The sequence below is a fragment of the Lactuca virosa genome, chromosome 1, assembly GCF_052849685.1.
Source record: "Lactuca virosa cultivar CGN04683 chromosome 1, Lactuca_virosa_CGN04683_v6, whole genome shotgun sequence".
Taxonomy (NCBI): Eukaryota; Viridiplantae; Streptophyta; class Magnoliopsida; order Asterales; family Asteraceae; genus Lactuca; species Lactuca virosa.
In genome coordinates this window covers 24,190,658-24,208,096 of record NC_136426.1, presented here as the reverse complement: position 1 = coordinate 24,208,096, position 17,439 = coordinate 24,190,658, and the positions used below count along the sequence as shown (strand labels likewise).

Below are 17,439 nucleotides of genomic sequence, written 5' to 3'. Positions count from 1 at the left end.
GGTGGATGAGGTGGGTAGGGTGAGTTATGAGGGGTATTAGATGGTGTTGCAAAAAGAAGAGACCAACTTGTCTAGTTTTGGGGTTAATGTAATGACATAAAGGTTGTTTGTTTAGGACGGGGGACATTATATTAACTACTAACTTTTATTAAAAAAAAAAGTCAAACCTTTATAAACTCTTGACATTTTTATAAAAATGATGTGTTTTTAATAAAAAAAAGTATGATATAAAGGGTGCATAAGATATTTAATTTGAATTATAAAAATTCAAATTATCATAACAAACATTATTATTAAAATAATAATACGTTATATGAAAGTTAGGTCGAATTTCCAAGTTCGTTCCGTTAAAATTGGGTGTTTAGCCGAATATAGACTTTGTCGCATTTGGTGACGAATTCACCAAAAAAATTGTGTTTGTAGCCTTTGCTATGAATTTTCCCCGTAATGTAAGGTTTATGAACTTCACTACATTGAGTTATGAATATTATTTATACTAAAATAATATAAAATTGAATTACCGAATTGTTACGATACTAACCTTATTTCGGGTTTATATTCGATAATTTGCAACCAGAGAGGTGCTTTGTATTATAACTTGTCAATGGTACATTAGAAACATTAGAGAATATCACATTTCTCCTAAAATTCTAATATGATTTGAGCTAACCTGGTTGACTTTTATTGACTTTGTTTGACCAAAAATTGACGGTTGTCACATCATCCCCCCGTTATGAGGAATTTCGTCCCGAAATTAGCATTCCGAGTGGGTCCTCAAGGTTTGGGGAAAAGATGTGAGTATTTTTGTTTCATTTGGTCCTTGCGTTCCCAAGTAAACTCAGGTCCTCGCTTGGCGTTCCAACGGACCTTCACTATGGGTATGCGGCTTTGTTTCGTCCTTTTGACCTCCCTGTCCATGATTTCCACTGGTTCCTCGATGAAGTGGAGACTCTCGTTTATTTTGATTTCGTCAAGTGGAATGACGAGGGTCTCGTCAGATAGACACTTCTTTAAGTTGGACACATGAAAGGTGAGATGCACGCTGCTGAGTTTCTGCGGCAGTTGAAGTCTGTAAGGTACCGGGCCAATCCTGGCAAGGATCTCGAATGACCCGTTAAACCTTGGATTCAGTTTCCCGCGTTTCGTGCTCCGGATGATTATTTTATAAAGAATAAGATTGATGAATGTTCATCGGTAATTTCCTATAACTCCTTCAATATTGAGATTACTTTATTTTCACCTTAATTGATTTAATTTTATTGATAATTTTGACTTTGCCCTTTGGAATATATGTATCCAGATGTCCTGCCTAATTAAACATTTCCTACTTTCTGTTGGTTGATTAATAATATCCACAAGGAATTCTAATGATTTAACACTTCTGAAGATATTTCACACATAAATCTATCGTACCCATCACTGCCAACTATCCTTCTGAAATCCATTAAAGATTTTTCCTGTTTATTTTGAAGGTATATCATAATTTGTGGGATGAGTTGCTGTGAGACAAAACCAGATTCCATTTATATGAAGAATCTTTTGCTGAGGGTATCAAATATAAGAAGTGGGCTGAAATTGCTAGGTTTTTATAATACATCACTGTCCAATTGTACAATCTTTTACTTTTTTCGGTTTCTTGATTTATAAATTATTTATAAGATGTATCCGAAATGCAGTGATTGGAGATCACATGAGAGGGAAAAAAATAAAGTCGCTTTGCAATGATGTGCTCATTGGAGGATTATGTTTATCGATGTGCTCATTGGAGGATTATGTTTATCGATGAAGTTTTTCAGCTTAAAACATCAATGGCTGACAAGGTCTTGGTTTTTGGTTAATATACTTACACAACACTCATAGATGGGGATATCCAAAGCGAAGAGGTTGGAAGAAGCAAAGACAGTTCTAGAAGATATGTCAAAGGTAGGCACATATCTTGACCATGTGGCATATAGTGCTTTGATTGATGGGTTCATGAAACAAGGGTGTGTAGATGAGGCTTTGAAGTTGAAAGATGAAATGTTTGTCAATGGAGTCAAGTTAAATGTTTTCACATACATTTCAATCATATTTGGGCTCTGTAGAGCTCATCGATTTGAAGAAGCAATTGGAGTATTGACAGGTATGAAAGAAAGAGGTACTCCACCTGATGTTTATTGTTGCTATAGTTCACTTATAATCGGTCTTTGTAAAGAAAAAAAGATGGAACAAGTGCAGTCAATGTTAATTCAAATGAAGAATAACGGTGTTAAACCAAATGCTTTGCTTTACTGCAAGATATTGCCCTCATCACAGGTGATTGTTTCCCAATTTAAATATTCATATATGATTACGCTTTCATGGTCACTTATGTATAGTCAGTATCTACATTAGAATGCAATTGGCGATGGATTTCTAGCTTAACAGATATGATACACTGTTGCATGCCATAATTTGTTACATCCTTTCTAATGAGATGATTAAATGGTGGGTTCCTTTAAGTTAGAGATAGTTAATTTTACATTTATCTCAATAATCTCTTACAACAACTTCTTACTTGGTTTTGATATCTAATGTTTTCAGTGATTAATACTAAGAAGGTCTATCAATTATTCATATATCAGATGTGTGAAAATTTTCTTCTGTATGGATGAATTTTTACAGTGGCTTTAGGTTAGGTGAAAGTGAGACTCTTTTGTATCTTTAATTCTTTATTAAACTAAATTTGTTTGAAAATAACACAAAGCCGACCAACCCACCTGACCCGTTCTGAATTCGGGTTATTTGGTCGGTTCGATTGGGTATCGCGTATGGAAAATTGGGTATTCGGTTAACCCGGTATTTAATTAGTTCGGGTATCGGGTAGACGTAAAGAAATTCGAATATACCCAATTTTTTTAATTTTATTTTTGAATAAATTAGCTATAATAACTATTGAAGTTGTCTTTTTTTTTTTTTTTTGTCAAAAGAAAAACGAACAACCAGACAACTGTTGATGCATTCATTGTACATACATACTTCCCTCCTGTGTTACGAAGTTTTTATTGCCAAACCATAATGATATTTAAAATATATTATAAATGAGTAATCTTTCATTATGAATAATTATCATATGCATTTTCCGGATGTTACCTCTAAAATAATTTTGTTAACAAAAGATGGCCCACACTCATTGTTCATAAGGTTGTAATAAACGAATAAATGAAAATACATTGCTATTTCTTGTATGTAACCCTTTGATTTTTTTTTTTCCTTTTTTTATAAAATTTCAGGTGGTGGCGGCGAGTTTTCTACCAATTCTTGCCCCTACGGAACCTTGTGCTATCAACAAAGAACAACAGATAGCATTTCATGAATTGCCAATTGCACTAACCTCCATTGAGCTAAATATGTGATGAAAGAAGTTTATAAAACGGTCAATAAAAAATTGGGGGATGTATCTTTAGAATGCTGCAAGTGATAGGAAGGTACTTTAATTTCTTTTTTTTTGTTATAAAGTTATCGATTAATCTTTTGTCCATTAAATCCTTACATTTTTTATATTTCTCTTATTGAAGTGTTGTACTTAGAAGACATGACAATGGCATCTCATGAATCTCTTTTGCAATATTTGAACTACGAAAAAATCTACGACAGTCCGATTTCTGTTGTAGCCCCAACAAAATATCAAGCCACAACAACCACAATGGATGCAGTAGTATCAAATCTCACCAATTCAGCAGCAGCCACAACATGTGTTACAGATAACAAAATGAGGTGAGCATTAATAATCCATTTCATGAAAAAGTACAAAAGGTTATTTCTTAAAGATGATGATTTTGAATATTTTTTTATGGATGCAGTAAAGATCTGCTGCACTAACAAGAAGCAGGGGTATACTTGTCTTTTTTTGGGATTTTCTATTGTTCTAATGGCTGAAGCGGTTCAGCCATTGTCTGATGGTGGTAAACAGGTAGGTGATGTTTGTTACAAACACAGAACCAAGTAAACATTTTGTATTCCTTTTGTTTTCGTTGATTTGGTAAATAAACTCACATGTCATGCCAGTCAAGAGACTTGGAATTTGCAACAACTTGAACGTTGGTATGTTACAAATGACAATTTCTGAAACTATTTTTTTTCAACTAACACAAATGCATTTCAAACCAACAAATCTGAAAACAAAAATGCCTTCGCATGGGTCTCTTCACTAGTTGAGAAAAAAATAAGGATCATACATTTCCAATTTAAATGTATAAAAATTAAAATAAAGATGGATTATAAAAAGGGTGGGGGAATAAATCATGTGGAGGTTCAAAAGAGGTTTTGATGATGGTGGTTATAAGGGGTATATTAGGTGAAACACAAATTTAATAAGTGGATAGATAAAAAAAAAAGGAAGTGGAAATATCACTTCACTTCACTTCACTTCCCATAATAAAAGAGTGGTATTGTCCACATGTCATCTCTTAAATTCAGAATTTTACAAAGTTAATTACCTATTTTACCCTTCTCCATTTTGTTTTCCTGCAATCAAATTGAATTACAAATCATCTATCGGTCGACCTATAATCTCTCCTCCAATTTCGCATTCTGGTTTTTGGGAACCAAATCACTCTCTATCTTTCCGGCGCTCTATAAGAAACCCTACATCAACGCGGTTTATATAAGTCGATCACCACCATTGCGTCGTTGATGGTTCTTCCTGTATATTGATCGGTCGATGGTTCTTCTTTGACCCAATTTTCTAGGGTTTTCTTTGATTTTGTTGAAGTTTGCATTTTTCTATTTCTACTTTGACTCTTATTGCTAAATCAGTTATTTTTCTAGGTTATTTTTTTTTGTTATTCGAATTCATTTATGGATTTTCTTCAGGGATTGTTTGTTCTTGCCAATTGTGAAGTTGGTAAAAGTAGTCTTCTATGTCGATTAACAAGGGTATAATTTTGATTTTGGTTTTATACGGTGTTACAGTGGTTGAAGGAGATGCAAGCATCATAAAGGGTATGTGTTTTAGGCAATAATTCTACCACACTTCTTTTCCCATTTTTTTATAATGCCTTCGTTTTCTCGTAGAAACAAAGCCCTCACCGGTCACCACCACCATCAACCTATACACGTCGCTTCTCACTAACTAATCCACACTTTTAATCATCATATTCTTCTTCTTCTTTCCATTTTTATGCACTTGGGATCAGATAAAGTGTTGCTCCTCTTCACTTCATTGTTGTCGGTCATCTTTTTTTGCACGGTTTTTTCTGCAAATTGCATCTAAGCCTGAAAAAATTTAGGGCTTAAACAAGCTCAATGTTTCCAAGAACAAGACATAGTGATTGTCATTAAATCTTAGGTAACTTTGTCTAATTCGTATGAGGTAAGAGATATCACATTTCAGTTGTTGCAGTGAGGTTAGAGATATTTGGAAAATTTATTGATGAGTGGAGTAGAACTTCTTCAAATAACAATCGATATGAATGATATTCAAAATGTTGCACAATGGATAGAGCAGATTCTTCCTTTCTATTTGCTTCTCTTATTTGTTTTAATGTGCCAACATTTACAAGGTAAATTTAGGCAAATTTACTTTTCTTTATTCGTTTTGGCAAATTTAGGGATTCATCCCACATAAATATGCGTCCATTTGTGTGGGATCTTTTAGGTTATTTGGGCCAATTTGGATATATGAAGACAAACATGAAGATAAATACAACACAGGGTAACACTTTTTATGTTACACATCTTTATGCATTGTAATATCCCATAAATAATGACATAAAATTTTCGTTGTTAAATTAATAGATCGTTAATACATATCGTTTCCACAAACCAAGTTAATAAAGATTTATCAAAACATCATTAAATGAGAGTAATTCACAAAATACGGAAACATGTGGTGTGTGCCCTGCAATCATCCCAGGCTCTTCCATTTGAAAACCGAAGTATCTGAAACATAACTGAAAACCGTAAGCACAAAGCTTATTGAGTTCCCTAACATACCAGATATCAAACATATACAAATAAAAACATAATGGTCCCCGCCCTGTCATCGGTCCCCGCCAGACATTGAGCCCCGCTCGGTATACAAATCTGTAAGTCATCAGGCCCCGCCTGGCATCGGGTCCCGCCCGGTATACATATAAACATATAACATGTAAACATATAACACACAACACATGCCAAAATCACAGAGATAAATAGCATACATACCCGACATCGGGGCCTGCCCCGCATCGGGTCGTACCCGGTAATCATAAAAACACATACAGATAACTAGCATACAAGATACTCATCAGGCCCCGCCTGGCATCGAGCCCCGCTCGGTAAACATAAAATACATAACACATGCAAGAGTCATGTAGACAACAAGCATACTAAGCATAACATACCATGGGTCGGCATTGGTGCCTTCGATCCGCTAAGTACAGTGAGGAGACTCACCTCGAACTGCTGAAGTCCCACGAATAAATCTCTGCCTTCTGGCTGACAGATCCCCGAACTGTCAACATCAAAACAAAACTCAATTAATAATTTGGGTTTCAATTCATAACCATAAATCCACACTTGGGGTAAAAGACCATTTTACCCCTAACCTAGCTTGGTCCAAGACCAAGGCCCAAAATCACACTCTAAAGGCCCAAAAGCCAAATAATCAACCAAGGCCCAACTATGGCCCAATTATACAAATTGGGCCCAAACCCCCTTACATGGGACTACTCTAAAGCCCATCCAAATATCCTAGTCCATACACTTGTTCTTAGATGGTCCATTAAGAACCCAAACACCTAAGCCCAAAAGAAAAGGCCCAACTCGAGCCAACACAATTAGGGTTTTCACATAAAATGACGATTAGGGTTATGTAAAAACACTTAACCCATTAAGGACTTAATCCATTAAGTCCATCACTCCACTATGTCAATCATACAATGTGGTCGGGCATAACTCAAAATTCCAATCCAACGGTCAAAAACGCGGGTCCCGGCAAGTCCCAAACAAAAGTCTCCAAGATTAGGGTTTTCTAAACCCTAATTAGGGTTTCCAACCCAAACACGTGCCAATTAGTCCAATGGTTAAGTTTTCGATTAATTTGGGTCTCACTAAGTTGAGCACCACCCACTGCCACCCCGCACGGTGGTGGTTGATGACGGTTCACGGTGGCAGCCACCACCTCTCGGTGGTCGTGGGGGGTTTTCCTTGATTTTCTCCGACCAAGAACACCCATACCACATCTCCTCTTAAAGGAAAAACACACACACACATACACACACCAACCATGTAACATACACAAACACCCATGTGGTGGCAGGCGGTGGTTAGAGATGACAGCCACCACCTCACGGTGGTGGTGGGTTCTCTGTTGGTTCCCTGACAAGCAAACACTCGCCAATCACACGCTAACATACTCAAAACACAAGTTCAACGCTAAAATGCGCACCAAATCTTAGCCACCCTCGTGGCGGCATAAGGCAGTCGGAGAAAAAGGACGTCAACCGTGACCACTGCTCGGATATCAAACTGAAAACCGAAGTATCTGAAACATAACTGAAAACCGTAAGCACAAAGCTTATTGAGTTCCCTAACATACCAGATATCAAACATATACAAATAAAAACATAATGGTCCCCGCCCTGTCATCGGTCCCCGCCAGACATTGAGCCCCGCTCGGTATACAAATCTGTAAGTCATCAGGCCCCGCCCGGTATACATATAAACATATAACATGTAAACATATAACACACAACACATGCCAAAATCACAGAGATAAATAGCATACATACCGGTCATCGGGCCCTGCCCCGCATCGGGTTGTATCAGGTAATCATAAAAACACATACATATAACTAGCATACAAGATACTCATTAGGCCCCGCCTGGCATCGAGCCCCGCTTGGTAAACATAAAATACATAACACATGCAAGAGTCATGTAGACAACAAGCATACTAAGCATAACATACCATGGGTCGGCATTGGTGCCTTCGATCCGCTAAGTACAGTGAGGAGACTCACCTCATACTGCTGAAGTCCCGCAAATAAATCTCTGGCTGTTGGCTGACAGATCCCCGAACTGTCAACATCAAAACAAAACTCAATTAATAATTTGGGTTTCATTTCATAACCATAAATCCACACTTGGGGTAAAAGACCATTTTACCCCTAACCTAGCTTGGTCCAAGACCAAGGCCCAAAATCACACTCTAAAGGCCCAAAAGCCAAATAATCAACCAAGGCCGAACTATGGCCCAATTTTCCAAATTGGGCCCAAACCCCCTTACATGGGCCTACTCTAAAGCCCATCCAAATATCCTAGTCCATACACTTGTTCTTAGATGGTCCATTAAGAACCCAAACACCTAAGCCCAAAAGAAAAGGCCCAACTCGAGCCAACACAATTAGGGTTTTCACATAAAATGATGATTATGGTTAAGTAAAAACACTAAACCCATTAAGGACTTAATCCATTAAGTCCATCACTCCACTAGGTCAATCATACAATGTGGTCAAGCATAATTCAAAATTCCAATCTAACGGTAAAAAACACGGGTCCCGGCAAGTCCCAAACAAAAGTCTCCAAGATTAGGGTTTTCTAAACCCTAATTAGGGTTTCCAACCCAAACACATGCCTATTAGTCCAATGGTTAAGTTTTCGATTAATTTGGGTCTCACTAGGTCGAGCACTACCCACTGCCACCCCGGGCGGTGGTGGTCGACGGCGGTTCACGGCGGCAGGTTTTCGTTGATTTTCTCCGGCCAAGCACACCTATACCACATCTCCTCTTAAAGGAAAAAAAACACACACACACCAACCATGTAACATACACAACCACCCATGTGGTGGCAGGCGGTGGTTGGAGATGACAGCCACTACCTCACGGTGGTGGTGGGTTCTCTATTGGTTCGCTGACAAGCAAACACTCACCAATCACACGCTAACATACTCAAAACTCAAGTTCAGCGCTGAAATGCGCACCTAATCTCAACCACCCTAGTGGCGGCATAAGGCAGTCGGAGAAAAAGGACGTCAACCGCGACCGCGGCTCGGAATAGCGATGATACAACGCATCGACAGAAAAGGCGGAGGAGAAGGAGTGGTCGCAACGGGGAACGGGGGTTGTGTCCTCACTGACGGACGACAGCAGCGACCACGTCTCACGGTTCCAACGACCCACATGATGCTCTTCATCTCAATCGGCAGTCGCACCGGCGGTTTGGCTTCGGTAGCTTCCGGATTCAACAGTGGCTAGGAGGCGGCGGTGGCGGCCGGAGGTAGGGGATATAAGGTTGGCTGTTGGAGGATATCATTAGGGTTACACTTCCAGTCCATCCTTACACTTCCAGTCCCTCCTCTTCAATTCCTTTTCAAACTAAGCCCATTAATTACCAAACAACGCCCAACTTCCAAAATTCATTACAATTCAAGTCCAAATGTTTCAATAAAGATCCCAAATTCCTGAAATTATATCATTTAACTCTTTATGGCTAACACTGATAAATTATTACGAATTTAGGGTTACTATTCATTTATTAATTTTATCTATTTATTTATTTATTAAACAGAATGTTACAATTCTCCCTCACTTAAATTGGATTTCGTCCTCAAAATCATTCTTTACCATTCCTGACACGCCAAACAACTTGAGCAACACAGTCACAACCCAGAGCATACCATAGCCTTCCCAAGGCAATCGAAACCAACCCAAGCAGGGCTCTCTAACCCGAAGACGCACGAATCCTCTCACCGTCCAACAATAATCCCTTGCAAAAATAGCCACATCTACTCAATCTAAAATCTAAAGTCTTGAAATGGTTTGACTCCCTGATAGACCGCCCACACTGAACCACCACCATTTAAATTCCACTAAGAATTCTAGACAAAACAAAACACTTCCAACTCTTGAGGCTTCCACTAGAAAACAGAATCACAGCCCAATTATCGTTGTAGTACACTTATGCTTGATAGAAGGCTCATATAATCCTTCGAGTAGAAGACTTAACCCTGCAACGGTTAGACTCAGACGAGAGCTGTGCAACCGGGTCAAATATTTTACTATGAGATTATCCAAACCCATCTGCAAGTGACCTAACATCTCCTCAGAATAACAAACTATTCCACACTCGAGTTCCAAATCAATAATACCGCCTTGACTTATCTTGATGCCCTTTACCAATAGAACCATTCCAAGTCACAATCACAAGAGCTTGATCTATCATCAAAACTTACTCCATTCATTACCCTTGAACCCTTCGATTGATGCCCTCGACACGTAGATACCCCAATCCTCAACCCACGGAAACAAAAATTATGCACAAAACACTCACGATACCCGACTCGAGATCTTACCCCTAAACCAACCTGATGCTCAACTCATAAACCGAGATCCACAGATCTGCACTTGCATTTCACCCAAGATCTTCTGATAACGACAACCCTTGCTAGACCGAGATACAAAGGTTCCCAAACCAACACTGAGACGACCAATCTTGCACCTGGTCCAATCACCAGGTTCCCAAGAGTCCAAATAACAAGGCTACCCAGCCTATAACCCCTCTGCACCACATACTGACCACTCACTTAATCCTGCAACTCCAGATTCGAAACCTTAACCCAACGGTCTCTATTAGGGTCCACCTGCATTACCATAAACACACGGGCCTCGCCCACGAGTCCTACCCAGACTATACCATGAAGCAGCCTCGCCCACGGGTCCCACCCATCTAAGGCTACACAGGCACAACTTCACCTCGGACCCCAATGGTCCTTAATCTAAAACAGGGAAACGTACCTCGGTAATCCCGTCTATCATGCCTACGGTACGAACTGATCCCCTCTAAACTCGTGACCACCTCCTCGATAGGCTACCTCCACTGATAAATGCTATGATTCCGTCACAGTCTCATAACACCTCTAACCAACCATGATTACCACCCCAGGTTTCATCACAACCCAACCATCTCAACCCCAAACATCCTGAATCGAACCCGCATTCGACTGAAATCAATCAGGTGTTCAAGTAATGCTTCAAACCCCAAAGCCTTCATCATACTAGAACAAGTAGTGAGGCTCTAACACAACCCTCGACCTAGATCCTTCCACCAACCTGCTATGCATAACAAGAAGATGCCAACCAGCTGCTGGGAGTTCCCTGAACTCCCACTTACACAACCTCAATCTAAACGGCCACTTGGGCCGTCTCTCTTCCTGACCACGATATGAAACTTGCCCTAGTTCCACATCTGATCCAACTCCCGGAAATTCTGATCGATTCTCCCCCACTTTGATTCGACAAAGCTCTTTCATCCCATAAGTCTGATGGATTTCCAACCAACCAAACCTCATATAGCATGACCTGCCTATGACCTGCGCTTACCAAAACTAGAATTCCATTCCTAGCCAATCTCAATGATTGCCCAACTCCTGAAACCCGAAATAATACTCTCGAGACCTTAACCAGTCTGATGATCCAAATCACCTCCCATGATACAATACTAATTCCTTGAGTTCTTATGCCTGCGACTAAGAACCATACCCCTGTCATGAACTGGCGAACATCCACTCTAATTTCCATCCTCAAGGAATCATTAAACTCTAACCAACTTCAGCCCATGCGAAAATACAATTCCGTTAACACATCCAATGATCAAACAATTCACGCAACTGACACAATCATCTTTCTGCTAGCGTTCCTTTCCTAGAAACGGTAGTGCCTTGTACTCCAAAGTTCTTCCAAAAGCAATTGTCGTTCATACCCGAACAGATGATAGAACCACTGAACCCTGACTTCACTGGAGAACTACCCTGCTAACCCTAACCAAAGACCCTCCAAGCAATATTCATGAACAGATCCCGACAAAGACTCGGAACAACAACGGAACACGCTGAACCCACTCCACAAGATACGACCATCTGAAGATTCATCGAAGACTCCCGACATGCATAATGGCATATCCCAATCCTTGATAATATAACCTGTAACATACACGTTTTGAAATCGTGTATTGTAAATTATAAAAGAGAAAAATATTATGAAATATTATGTGAAATTGAGTGTTGAGTTCTAACGGATAGTTTTTACTAGAATTGAAGTAAAACTATGTTTAGAATCACTCAGAAAATATTGGAAGTCTTATGAGATTCCAATTAAGAGCCAAATAGTGAAATTTAGCGAAAATATAAAATTTGAAATAAGTAAAATTTTATTTATTGAAAGTTGTAGATAATCTCATTAGAAACATGTAGGCGAAAACCTCATCGAAATCCGAGTTATAACGAAGAAGTTATGACCAATCGAAGATCCGCGACAAAACCGGCACGACGCCGAATGACGTAAAAAATGAGTTTTTGATAAACTACTTTTTAGCCTTAGTGATCTAAATGAAAGTCGTAGTATTCGTTAAATCGAGAAGTTCGATAAAAAGAACGCCAAAATCTGATTTCGTATGAGGAAGTTATGATTTTTCTAAGTTTCAGCTTAGCAGTAGACAGCTAAAAACTCGAATTTTAGATCGAGTGATTTTTATCCGACACAACCTAAATGAGAATTGAAGATCTCGTCAATAGTAGTACAACGGTAAAAGGACAGACGAAAACGGACGTCGGATGAAGAAGTTATGAATTTTTAACGGATTTTCCTGTCCCGGTCTGTTAAAAATAATAATATTAAAAATAAAGTTATAATTATCCGACGAAGTCTAAACGAAAGTTGTAGATCATAATTTTCCCTACGCGTGCATATAAAGAACGTCAAAAACGGAGCTCGTATGCGAAAATTATGGATTTTAGAAGATTGGGGCACACTTTTTGAGAATATTCGCATGGATAAGCTTCATCCGGACCAGCCACGTCACCCTCACTCCGAGCTGGCCACGTATTCGAAGCAGCTGCGTCATCCGATTCGTGGCGCGTCCGAGGAGCGACGCGTGTCGCACAGGTGTCCGAAGCCGATGACGCGTCCGAAGCGCTGGCACCTCGCATGCGCGCCATCTGTCCGAGCCACGTGCCTTCGCCTCCTGCTGCCTCGTGCCCTCGCTGCTGACTCACTCCTCTCGGCCGACCTTCGGACCTCCCCTATAAATACAAGGCTTGCGAGCCTTCCCGGGTAGTTTTGGAGATTTTGCCCTTTTCACCCCTTTTTCAATATTTTCACTATTTTGACATCCCCCGAAGCCCCGATATCAATTTTAACACCCGAAACACGCCCCGAAGTGCCCGTGAAGCCCGAGAAATTTATCTTTGCGGTTTGAAGCTCTACCTTTGCAGAGCCCGGTTTTTCAATAAATCTCCCGGTTTCAACGAATAAAGTCATATTTAGAGTCGAAATGCTGCACAAATTATTATTTTGACCCCCGGTTATTACAAGGTGAGTTTAATATATAGGAACAATTGTATGTTATGTGTTATATAATGCTTTCCTGAGTTATTTTGGTTTTTATACTCTTGATCATGTAGAGCATGTCTCGTATCACTTCTAGTATTGGCTTTGAGCCTCTGGCCATGTAGAGCATGTCTCGTATTATTCTGGTATCGGATTTATGCCTTTGGCCATGTAGAGCATGTCTCGTATCACTTCTGGTATTGTCTTTGTGCCTTTGGCCATGTAGAGCATGACTCGTTTAACTTCTGGTATTGGCATAGGGCTATGTAGGGCTGAAAGCCTGTATATTCTAGCAAAATTATAATCAGAAATTGTATGTTTTCTGTGCCATTTGGGCCAAAGTGTTATTGATGTATATCAAGTATGGAAATTGTTATGTCTCGTTGATTGTATATCTTTGAATCAAATCATTGATTGATATGGAAAGTTGGTCACATGATTCACATATGCCCTAGTTGTTTCTTGTTCCTCTTTGCTTCTGCCATATTGAAGTATATATATGTCATAACGTTATATTGTATCTATTATTGAGCTCACTAAGTGTCACCGTTACCCCTCTCAGTGTTTAACAATTGCAGGAGATAAGTAAGCAGTATGGTTATATACTGTCTGAAGATGTAGAATAGTTTTTACTATTACTTTTGTATTTCGGTTTATGTTTGTATAAAATTACAATATCCTGGGTAGTTATGTAAAATATTAAAACATAGTCGGTTTTTATCCAGTAGTTTCTAATCACTTTACCAATATAAAATATTGTTTTTATGAATATGCATGTAGCATGTTTTGGAGTAACAATTGTCAAGTATGCAAGTTTGGGTCTTTCAGAAATACGAAAGTTTAGAAAGTGATTCTTTCAATCATGGTATCAGAGCGGTGGTTTAAGTGAACTAAATTCCATGGATTGGTATTTAGACTTAAACTATTGGAAGTTCAATATATGAACTGAATCATTGTAAATATACGGATACAAACCATAGGAAATACTTAAGTGGGGTATTGGGTAGCGATAAACCCTAGTATTCTAAGATATTAAGTTACTTCAAAATTTTCAGAGAATTAGTTTATATGAACTAGGAATTTTGAGAATTTCTAGATTTAAACATGGATTGTTAAGTTAAGATGATACGATATGTATCTAGTATACTTTAGGTTGAATACCTAATGGGGACAAGCACTAGAATATTAAGAGGAGATATGCCTTATATTCTATTAAGTGCTAAATGAGAAGTAAATATAGCATGCTTTAGGTTTCATACCTATATTACTATTATTTGAGAAAGTTTAAGGTCTGTTGCCGACCGTGGTTTAGAAAATTTTATGTTCAGAATTCTAAGAATTTTCGTAATAGAATTTACATGAAACTTTTCGAAATGATAAAGAGACTTATGATAGTTGACATCGATAAGTTTATAAATAAACGATCACAGGATATCGTAAAATAATAAATATGAAGTGTTATCATAAATAGTGTATTAATACCAATAGAGTGGTATTATACATTTAAAGTATGTTTGATATATAATAACATCTTTGGAAGAAAGATGTGCGTTTGAAACACGTTTGGGCAAGATAAATGTATTGGTACAAATCCATGAAGTTGTTCCACCGCTGTCCAGATTGAAGCAATGATTGTTTATAGAGTCGGAAGAAATGAGGATGGTGATAAATACTTCGACAGTATTGAAATTAATGTGGTACAAGATTTAGAAGAATTAAATGAAGATCAAAGGAAAGGCTAATGAAGTTTTTAGACTCAATAGGCCAAGACTTTGTGATGTAGTATGTAGTTCGAGTAGTAACCCTATACAAGATATTTAGACTTAGTATTTAATAATATTGAGTGATGATTGACTTCTATCACATTCTTATGGAAGTTCCATTGTGTATTAAGCCGACTTTAACATACAAGATTGGGATGGTGAAATAGGTTATTTGGTTGTGAAAAGGCTGAGTGGCTTACTTTTAGAGTAAGGTAGAGTACTTAGTTGAAGAAGATATACACTCATATTATTATATGAGAAGAAATGTTGTAGTTAGGAATGACAGAGAACCAAGTTGAAGCTAGTAGAGCTTGCTGAGATGCAGCTATAATGCAGACTTCTTAGGATAGACTCCTATGAAGTAGACTTAAAAGATACAACCATGAGAAGAAGACTTACTCAGATACAGGAATGAAGATGTCATGGAAGGATAATGAAATGAACAAATGTGCATTACATGAGTTAGAAGATGATGCAAGTAGTTGAAAACCATTTGTCTCCACACTGCCAGAGTAAATTCTGGTATAGTGTATCTTGCAGAGTAGATACTACCCGAGAAAGAATTTATATGAAGAATTGGAAGTAAAATTTCTATCGACCTATGGAAAAGTATTAGAATATGCTAGATCGAGCATATGCATGAGAAGAATCCTAGAAGGCGAGTATAGGTAATCCAAGATATGTTTGATAGAAACGCGAAAACCCTAGTTGAGTCTAGGAGAAATTGTTGTATGTATTTGTTTAAACACGTTCATGTGTGATAAGTTGCTTTGCGATTTTAAATGGTGACTTGGATAACTGCAAGACAATACTTGGGACGAGTATGAGTAGATGTGAATAGTAGTAGAGGCCTATACTACTGGAAGCACATGACTTACACTTGGATCAGGGAAAGTCACAAGGTTACCAAGAAGCTAATAATTGATTCCGTTCTTGTTCAAGTATGTCATTACCTTTGTTTCGGTGATGACAAAGGAGACGATTTCCATTCGAACCTTAGTGGTCATATAGAATCGAGTCCGATTAGTATAAATCCGTGAAAGGAGTTGATTGGTTCAGAGAAACATGTCTTGTATAGTGACGAAACTTCAGCAGGAATATTGAAGAAGTAGATGGTCGAGGTAGTCGATAGAAATATAACGATCTTCATTGAAGGATTGAGCAATCATTAGCTAGAGATGTTACTTGCTATGCATGTGGTGTTACTGGTCACAAGAAACGTTTCTGCCCTACTCTTACTAGCCAAATGGCAGGGAGTCAAGTTTCCGTTCAACAATCAAAGAGTACTCCAACTAAAAAGGAGGAGGTGCCAAAAGCTAAAAGCTGTGTATTCCAGATTACCGTAGAAGAGGCACGCGAGAACCTGAATATTGTGACTGGTACATTTTTCATCAAATCTAGACCTGTTCACATCTTATTTGATTCCAATGCCTCAGATTCATTTGTGTCTCGAGAATTCAAATATTCTTTTCAAATTGCTTGTTACACATTTGTCCAATCATTTCATATAGATAACATGGGAAGTATATCATTACTTGCTGATAAAGTGTATAGAGATAGTGTCATAGGAATTGAAGGTTATAATCTTCTTGCTAACCTAATTACTATCTCCTTGCCCAACTTTGATATTATTCTTGGCATAGATCGGTTGTCAAAGAACCGCGCAAAATTCTTGTGCTACGAAAAGATAGTACTTATCCCTATCGAAAGGGAAGATTCTATTTATGTCTATGGTGAAAATAATAATTTCTTTCTTAAAAACTCATAAATTTATATCAAAGGGATATTCTACTTATCCGGCTTATACAGTTGATATCTCAAAAGAGGGGAAGAAAACTATAATTGATAATTTCGTCATTAATGAATACCTTGATGTTTTCCCCCGACGAATTGCCTGAACTACCCTCGGATAGGCAAGTAGAATTCCGAATTGATCTTATACCTAATGTTGCTCCAATTGCCAAAGACTACTATATAGAATAATAACATTTGGATAATTGTCGACCGACTGACTAAGAGTGCATATTTTCTCGTCATACGTGAACGGCTCCAATAGAGAAATACGCACAAGTTTACTTAGAAGAAGTTGTGGCGAGACATGGTGTGCCACTAAAGATTATTTCTGATCGTGATATTCGTTCCACTTCTCACTTTTGGGCGAGTATCCAACGTAATTTGGGATCTCGAGTTGCCCTCAGCACAGCTTATCATCCCCGGACAGATAGTCAAACGGAGAGAACGATCCAAACAGTAAAAGATATGTTGCGTGCATGTGTCTTGGAGTTCGGTGATAACTGGGATAAGTACTTACCTCTTGTCGAATTTTCGTATAATAACAATTACCACGCT

The 17,439-nt window shown here is 38.4% G+C and overlaps 1 protein-coding gene across 2 annotated transcripts; it reads left to right on the top strand.

The window, feature by feature from the left end:
* The first annotated feature begins 1,449 nt into the window (after nucleotides 1–1,449).
* On the top strand, nucleotides 1,450–3,969 carry LOC145104080 (uncharacterized). Of its 2 annotated transcripts, XM_079041363.1 has the most exons (5): nucleotides 1,450–1,582; nucleotides 1,677–2,295; nucleotides 3,252–3,446; nucleotides 3,537–3,735; nucleotides 3,822–3,969. In XM_079041363.1, the coding sequence occupies exons 2-3, from the start codon at nucleotides 1,861–1,863 to the stop codon at nucleotides 3,372–3,374; spliced, it is 558 nt and encodes a 185-aa protein (XP_078897489.1). In that variant the 5' UTR covers nucleotides 1,450–1,582; nucleotides 1,677–1,860; the 3' UTR covers nucleotides 3,375–3,446; nucleotides 3,537–3,735; nucleotides 3,822–3,969. The 2 variants fall into 2 exon arrangements, with proteins under 2 accessions (XP_078897489.1, XP_078897493.1); XM_079041367.1 differs by lacking the exon at nucleotides 1,450–1,582 and having other exon boundaries at nucleotides 1,600–2,295.
* The last annotated feature ends 13,470 nt before the right edge of the window (nucleotides 3,970–17,439 follow it).

Bases quoted from the DNA above. Each gene is read 5' to 3' on its own strand.
- LOC145104080 (XM_079041363.1), top strand. From the start codon at position 1,861: ATGGGGATATCCAAAGCGAAGAGGTTGGAAGAAGCAAAGACAGTTCTA. The intron at 2,296-3,251 runs GTGATTGTTTCC...ATAAAATTTCAG, and splicing joins AGATATTGCCCTCATCACAG to GTGGTGGCGGCGAGTTTTCT.